Source organism: Protomyctophum bolini (genome assembly GCF_963924005.1).
Source record: "Protomyctophum bolini genome assembly, chromosome: 6".
NCBI classification, from domain to species: domain Eukaryota; kingdom Metazoa; phylum Chordata; class Actinopteri; order Myctophiformes; family Myctophidae; genus Protomyctophum; species Protomyctophum bolini.
The window spans coordinates 21287192-21296076 of record NC_137867.1 but is presented as its reverse complement, the minus strand read 5'-3'; the positions used below and the strand labels follow the sequence as shown (position 1 = coordinate 21296076).

Sequence of the window (8885 nt, the reverse complement as noted above, 5' to 3'; positions counted from 1 at the left end):
AAGTGAGACACCTGTAATAAAGGGTGTAGCCTATATACATCTATATTGAATGATCATTAGTGAGACCTCATGATGGGACAACGTGTCAGTCAGTGTCAACAGTAATTTCTAATGACCCATGGGGCTCCTGGATGACATTTGAGTTGGATTTAGTCTACAATGTAGAGATGGTTAAATACCTATATATAATACATGATGCCTCTATTATGTAATGGACTAATAGAGGCATGATCCATGTATTATATAGGTATTTAACCAAAATCAATAATGGCCTCAGTAAAGCCAACAAATCAATGTTTTACTGACTCCCTTAAGCAGAGGGCAATTACCATGACCTTAGACATCCCCTATGGGCCATTGCCACAATGCCACTTATATCTAGACCTCACCTATTCCCCAAAACACTTGACCACTTAAACCATGCTATATAATTTGTTTGACCAGGAGGTTCCCCAGGGATGAGTTGAGAGCTTAGTTGTAGATCTGCTGTTTTTTAATTGGTATCGGCCGAGAGAGAGATAGATAGATAGAGGCTATAGGCCTACATTTTTAATTGAGAGTATACGGCCCTACAACTTGTGCAATTGATACATGCCTATAGTCTAGGGCCGGCCTACTTGCCCAGTATGAGAGAAATCCATACAAAAATAACGATTTACTGTGAGACTAAAGAGGGCACGGGTTATATGGGTCGTGAATGATGAGCAATAGATCTATATTAAGCACCATGACCATATGCGCACGTGAGCGCATCTCCACTCGCGCGTAAATAACCACTGGCTGCCGTGCAAGTAGGCCTACAGGCGTAGAATTGTATGAGAAGTGAGAACTCCCCCGATTTTCTCCGCAATAGGTTTAGGCTGTACCTGAATCTATGCAGGCTAGTGGTTCAAGGAAAAGTGGACAGTTCGTTGCGGTAAATTTGCGATCTGACAGCAGAAAACAAAGAGCTCTGTCAGTCTGTCTGTCTGTATATTCGAGACATCTCCGCCAACAGATGATGCTCATCATGCTCGTCCGCGTGTCTCTGGCGGAGAGAGAGGGAAACGGGAGAAGCAGCTGCGCGTCCACGGCGCCAGGCGATGTACAGTAGTAGCCACTGAATCAGCTGCGCGTGCACGATGCCAGGCAGCATGCAGATACAGTATAGGCTAGCCTACGCTGGGCACGGAGGGCGGGGTTTCGTCTCCAACATGATGATTCCAATCGAAATCAAACGGACTTCATGCAGACGGTCTCCATAGACACGGATGTGTAATACTCTGACTGAGAGAGGATGATGCTGATGGAAGAGCAGTGACTTTTATTTGGATGTCATCTCGTGTACTGCTCTGAGGAAAGAGAAAAAATACGTTTGATCTCTTTTTTTAAGCCCTGGTGCTTTCAAGGGTGTTTTTGATATTTATATCGTGTTAATTTATTGAGCAGCCTATATCTTATATTTCTACCTTTGTTTGCACATAATCTGTATAGCCATGTCGGATTCCGAGGATATGATGGAGTTCGCCAGTATCGTGGAGCGAATCGAACGAGGAGAGGTGAGTATATAGTAGCCTCTACTAGTTGAGCATCAGATCAGGTCAGGTTGATTTATGGTCTTGACAGATAATGGACTGTCAGTGTCGGGGTGACGGTGCAGCAGCAGCTGGCCTGTCGCCTAGGGTGCCGGTCCTGCGCTGTCATTAGATGAAGGTGTGAAAACCAACAGCCCGGCCTGCCTACGTGGTACGGCTGGAACATTGAACACACAAGCATCGTTTAAATTTAAGCTACCGGTATATCTTTATTCTATTCTTCCCTATAATATTTTGTAAAATGTATGATTGTAGCCTACCAGTGATTTTTTTTATGTCCTTTATTTTTAAGCAATAAGCATTCTATTCTAGCAGATATAGTCTACTATATTCCAACGTTCTATCATGTCAGAAAAAAACATTATACTTTAGGCCTGATTTCAGACAATATTAGCCAGTCTGACCTAAATGCCAGAGGTGTCCTCCTAGAGTCTAGGCTGCTCTCGGACTCTTGTCATGTGAGAAAGTAGACTGATTAGTGATCAATGTGGTGAGGCCAAGATATCAGAGGGGAGAATAAGCAGATGTGCATCCTATTTGCTTGACTGCCTGACAAAGAATGTGTGTGTGTGTGTGTGTGTGTGTGTGTGTGTGTGTGTGTGTGTGAGACAGACAGACAGACAGACAGACAGACAGACAGACAGACAGACAGACAGACAGACAGACAGACAGACAGACAGACAGACAGACAGAGCTTTATTGCTGTACATGGCATGCCTTGAAGGCATAGCTGCATGAGTCAAAGTTTCAGGAAGCAGATTTTGCATCATGTACAACATTATCTTGCATGTTGAGCACAATTGATCATCTGTTGTGGAGGAAATGTATGGTTTTTATATAGGCTGCTATATGATACTTAACAGTTAACACTGACTCAAATTAAATGATAGCCTACAACATGCTATTTCCTCAAGCAGAACCTTTGGAATGGTTCTGTTTTGCCACTTATCGAAATATTTTGATAGTGCATCCGTGAATTGGATGAACTCTTATCTGGAGGGGAGAGAACAGGTGGTGGATGTGAACAGAACCCTGTCCTCCTCCTTCCCAGTGACCTTCGACGTTCCACAAGGAAGCATATACCTTTACTATTCCCTAATTTATGTGAACGAGATGACATTAGCATGTGACTGCAATTTGTTCTTGTTCCCGGATGACTCTGCACTCCTGGTCTCAGACAAGGACAAATTGCAGGTTTCAAAAGATTAGCTCTGAGCTCTGTGAAATGTGCACATGGCTCACCGATAACAAACTGTCATTACACCTGGGCCAAACTACATCTATTATTTTTTGGTCCACAATTAACCGCAGTAAGGGCAAAGATTTGACGACCATGTGTCTGTGACGCACAAATTGATCCCAACCCACTGTTTGGTAGAGTGGGGGACTGGGGGAGGACACAGTAGGCTACAGCAACTTGCAATGTGCAATGGGCCTGGTCTTCAAGATACTCAAGGGACCACCAGTGCCCATGTATCTGTCAAACTACTTCAATAACGTGAGAGACACCCACAGGCACAACACCAGAGAGATCCACTGATCTCGTTCAACCTAGATTTTGGATTTAAAAAAAGATATATAGGCTTCTTTTTTTGTATTGCAACTTTTCAGGAATAGAAAGCCTTTTATTAGCTTTGATTCCCCATTGATGATGTCACTGGTGGATGGGTTTCTGAACTGCCAACAGCTGTGTCCAAAGTGCGGCCGGCGGGCCAAATGCAAATTTTATACGGCCCACAGTATAATACAGTATGGGACATTTTTACATTAAAGTTTTTTAACCTGGGCATTTTCCAGAGCATAATTTCTCATTGTTACTTGTTCCTTATATTTATTTTTTATTTATTTGTACCTTGCTTGCTTGGTTATTTGGTAACATGACATAAGGCTGAAAAAAGGCTGAGATACACTTTTTGTTCCCAGCACACACCTGACAAAAGACCATCGATATTAAAGATGATAGAATAGTTTAAATCGGAAGCTGAATTATGTAGTTGTAGTATGTAAAGTTTGGACACCCCTGGCCTACAGCCCTCCCATGAGACACAGGCTGAATAGATTTTTGCTATTTTGTCATGATCATTAGTGAGGACCAATTATATTAAGATAGGTTGAAAAGTAGTGAAGTGGTCCTTTAAAAGGATCTAAAAATAACCTTTCCCCATCATCATCATAATCATGGGGTTTTCAACAGGTTGGTCCATGTGGTCTCTGATGATGCGTTATTACCGTGAGGGGGTTATCTGATAGTCCAATAAACAGGCTGTACACTTAAATCATGGAATCACAAGATCTGGCATATTTTAATGATTGCCCGGGATACTTATCCCAAATTGAATGGTCATGTGATATGCATATGAACAGCAAAGACATATATGAAAGCACATACGACCTGTTACATCACGAATCAGATTCGATCATATCAGTCCGTTGATCGGGGCGCCCCTTGAAGTGCAGGCCAGAGAGGTTGTCTGTCCTGGAGAATTCTGACGTGTCTCTCCTTTTTCAGACACTATATAGGAATCTTTCTGTCACTCTGTGACCTTGCTTGAGCACAGCTAGGGTGCACACTCTTATGAGTAATGGTAACTGCTTAAAGGGTCTACTTTACCCCATCACTGACCGTATCGAGGTTAAGAATTCCACAGAAAAGGTTAGAATGTCAAGAAGGGTATATGCCTGATTGAGTCATTTTTTTTAAAAGATTCGTTTTTGGGGCTTTTATGCCTTTATTGATAGATTTCAAAGTAGATTGGCAGGAAATGGGGAGTGACACGCAGCAAAGGCCGTCGGGATCGGGAGTCGAACCCGCAGCACGCCATTAGGTGCCCGGACAGTTGATTGAGTCATCATTATTAGGAAATGTGCCCATATCTATATAATCATTACTACATGTCATCATGTGTCCTCTATCAGTAGCCTACTATCAGTTAACCTGAGTTTAAATGGAAGGTTGGATAGAGTGAATGGAATAAGGGATGAATAGATCAGTGGTTCTCCAAAAAAAAATTAATAGGTAGATCTTTTGGCTCTGGACCACTCGTTTATTTCACTTAAATATAATTTGTTGCATGTAGTATTGTGCAATGAATGAAATCAAGTCAGGATTTAAATTCAATATTTTTTTCCCATGGGCCACCTGCAGCCGGCCCATATCCAATCCCAACACAACAGTGGTCCCCATGTTGATTCGTCAGGGTGATGTCTCTAGTTCACAATCAGTTGAAAACCCCTGTCATAATCAATAACTGTGAATACAATATTCAGCAAAAATAAACGGAAACGTCATAATCGTGCAGCCATACTTTAACGCACTGCATATAGATCTAAGCGGCTAGGCTTACCGATTTGAATATTGCAATAATAAGAATACTTGACTTGTCTTTGTTGTTGTCAGAGCTCGATGTTGGTCGGATATTGATGGAAGTGGAACCTGTTGGTTAGACGTGGGTGAAACCTGATGCCTCGAGCTGCAATAAGCCCCACCTCCTCATTTGAATACAAATGGCTGTAACATTGTTCCCATGACCCCCCTCTCTCTCTCCTCTACTCCGCCCACTCAACCCCTACTAGGCTCTCTGTGTGAGACTGAGTCCGGTTGCTTGCTTGCATTACATTACATGCACTCTGTCTGCAGCACCGAACCGTCTGCTGATTCACCCGTTCTCTGCTGCTGCAACGTCACAGTTTTAATTCATTGTCGGCATCTTCTCAGCTCGTGTTGAAGAAGTTGTTGGTTAGATCAAAACAAAACGCAGGGAACGCTATTTATACTCCAGCATGTCTGCAGAGACGCGACGCAATTCCTTTGCGGTAAGTGGCGGTTAAGATAACAATGAATGATGAAGTTTCCCTGCTGGAAGATGAACATTTTGATCGACCGCGGTTAAGTCGTAAACATGATTTAGCCCTCCCGTGTGTCTACTGAACCGTTTCTGCGCTAGTCATAATTACACAATTCACTTGTAACGTGAATGACTTCATGAGTTACTTGATTGGGATTGGGAATCGGTTAGGCTGCCTCCTATCTCCAGACGACACTGGCCTCTGTTATTGTTTAAACGTCCCCTATTGCTTGTGCACAGTGTCAGTGCACTGCAGTTTCTGAAACGTTATAAGTGATAATTGATTTATTTTCTCTCACAGCATTGACAGCAGGGTGTTGGAATGTGACCAATGTCTTGTTAGACAACCTGGAATCAATCAGTGATTGATCGATCAGTCAATCAATCAAACACAATCTGTTCGACTGTTCTTGATGGGATTTGAATTCCCCCAAAATGAAAATTGAGGAATATCTGGTATACATTTATCTACAACCATACTAGATAATAGTGTAGCATTGGCATTTGTCTTTTACCATATTGCCCGTTTGTCTATTTTTAGACCAGACTTAATCCTGAACAGTTGCATAATAAGTATGCTAAAGATAACCAAGCACCATTGACATCATGCCATGTTTTTCACCAATACGTTGCTTTAGTGTAGTAGACTCTAGGCCTACTACTTTGTATGCTCTACTAAGTAGAGCATACAAAGTAATACCCTTGTCATTTGGATTTATAGAGTTGGGTCAGCTATATGTAGCTTTACCAACCCTGGTTTTAATTGTTTTTTCCAGTAAGAATTGAGGCTCGAATACCTGCATGTAAGAAATAGGTCTATTAAAGTGAATTAATAGGCCTATTGGTATTGGCTATGATTCACTGTTTCCGAAACAGTGAATCATAGCCAATAGGCGTATTAATTCACTTTTCTAGTCCCCCAATCGCTACTAAACTTTTGTCCAAAATGACAACGGCATGCTGATTTTGAATACCGGTTGAAGCCATTCTCCAATTAAAATTATTGTGTCCTTCACCAGGTTCCAATCAAGAACATTGAGCGGGAGCTGATCTGCCCTATCTGTAAGGAGCTGTTCACCCACCCTTTGATCCTGCCATGCCAACACAGTGTCTGCCACAAGTGTGTCAGGGAACTGTTGATGCTGAACCATGAGGACTCATTTGATGCTGGTTCTGAGTGCTCCATGCCGGGAAGCCCTAGGTCCAGGGTGGGCTCGCCTTCCATGGAGAGGCTGGACAGGCTATGTCGATCAGGTGGGTCTCGGGGTAAGGAAACGTCACAAATAATTTTCTCTCTATAGATTGTTGCCAAATACCAAGAAGATTTCCTTGTTCTTGTCGGATAGCATTTAGCGTTTACAAGGAACTTTCATCCCCACATTTCTTCTAGGTTGTCTCTGTTATCAGGTTGCCCAGATAGTATCATTCCATGTAGACAAGAACCCTTACAAAAGTACATGTAATTACGACAGTGTGTATTAAAGGGGATGAAAGTATCAGATTTATCTCTGGCTTTGCCCAATGAAGAGATGCTGAGTTCCGGTATCATAGTTATTGCCAATTTCCTGTTATATTATCTGCCTGCCAATTCGCCTATCTTCAGTTTTAGTCTTGCCATCAACTCAGTGGTTGCATTTGACAAATATGGATTGCTGAAACCCATTATCTAAATGCAGAAAGCCAGGAGGCCACCGTCAGAACAAGACCTTACAAAAGGGAACGGAGAGGAAGTACGTATCTACGGTATTCATCATTACCAATTTAATTCTTCATTCCAAACAATCTAAGAGTATTGCCATTATCAGAAAGGAGCTTTCATGACTGGTATGAAATACTGAAACAATTATAACCCGGCTCTGCCCAGACATTGCCAGTCAACACTTGCTCTTCATACATACCCGGCTTGTGTTTTCTGAATTGAAGTATTCAAAATAGGGCAATGGAAAATGACAAGCTCTAAATTATGTCTTAACAAGTGAAAAGAAGCTTTGAGAATCTCTCTCAGGTCCTTTGTGTTCACTGTCTGTCTGCCATAGCCCCAAGACATCATCTTCCACATCCCCTTCAATAATGCTAGGGATTATTCATCTTAGAATTTTTTGAGTAAACATGCAGAGTGGAAAAATGGCTATAATTTGTAGGGTGAGCATCAGCTTGCCTTGCACTTTGTTTGACGGAACAAAGCAAGTTATTATAGCCTTCCTGAGTCATTTAAACTAAACTCGTAGAAAATACCCCTGAGCTGGTCGTAAGGACCAGGAGGAGTGGGATGTACAGTAGGGGATATTCACTGGTCACAGTGTTTTTTTTCGTAATTTCCCCTGCATAACGTATGGCATTGCTAAGGCAACGCCTGAGCAGGTCAATGTCTAAGCTCAGTAAACAGAGTGGTGGGACAAGGCTGCCTTTCTGATGGCCAAGAGAGCTGGGCTGTATGCCATTTCCATTAAGTTGTTCACTCATTTATACCCTCATCCACTTCTCTTGACACTGTTGGGACATTGGGTGGTTTAATAACCTCATTCAGACATTTTCATTAAATTGACTTTTTTTAATTAAATTTAATTGGGTGAAGTTCGGTGAACATTGTACAGACTTTTCAGACATAATTAACCATGACATACTGTGAGATGTAAACTTTACTCCGACCAGTACAGCTAGTATAAGAAACCTGTTGAATACAGAACCAGATGTGATAACTTCTCAAACATATGGAAATGAGCAGATTCTTCTGAACAGTTTTCAACCGTGGTCCAAAACCACTGGACTTGGACTCCAGAACACAGCACCCTGTTCAGGCTCACTTCAGCCTGAATGACTTCATTCTTTATGGCCGGAATACATCTGTTGACACAGGAAATTAAAAAAAAGAAAACAAGTCATGGCCTATTTTGTCACTTCAGAAACCAGTTGAGCAAAAGTATCATTCTAGTGTAGGAAGAATATTGTTTGACAGAAGGTGAATTAATAGATGTTAAAGCTTTTTGCACAAAATTGCACAGTAGCTCATGGACCAATACTGTAGCATCCATAATGGAATGTGAGTTAATTCACACAATATGAAAAGTCAAGGGTCATGTACAACTGGAATTCAGTTTGGGATTATTCAGTAGTTTCTGTGTAATTGCATTACATCAGCAGATTAACAAACATGTTTATCTGCACTGTAAGTAGATCTTTTCTGTAAGTATATTCAGGAAATCTTGAGGTACATTATGATCATATTAGCTTTCAACAGAATCACTAATTCCCACTGTTTGCATTAAGCACCAAAAGGATAAACCTGATTGGCTGATCAGATCATTGGCAGCTGTGGTGACGTAACCCGCCTGTGGGTAATGAATGAGGGATTAGGCCTAGGTGAAGAGAGAGAGACTCAAGGCTATATTTATCATTCAGACCAGTAAAGAACACACAGAACTTCATCAATGTTTTCTTTTCTCTGCACATTATGTTGCTGCCTGGG

At 41.7% G+C, this 8885-nt stretch overlaps 1 protein-coding gene across 3 annotated transcripts in view; it reads left to right on the top strand.

The window, feature by feature from the left end:
- Window positions 1–1287: 1287 nt before the first annotated feature.
- Window positions 1288–8885, top strand: part of trim36 (tripartite motif containing 36) — a 30943-nt gene continuing 23345 nt past the window's right edge. Inside the window, exons 1-2 of one of the 3 annotated variants that reach the window (XM_080766989.1) lie at window positions 1288–1538; window positions 6439–6673. In XM_080766989.1, coding sequence (XP_080623115.1) covers window positions 1476–1538; window positions 6439–6673 — 298 coding nt within the window. In that variant the 5' untranslated portion in view covers window positions 1288–1475. Of the gene's footprint in view, window positions 1539–5220; window positions 5388–6438; window positions 6686–8885 lie in introns of those variants that run through there. The other 2 variants (XM_080766988.1, XM_080766990.1) reach the window with 2 other exon arrangements.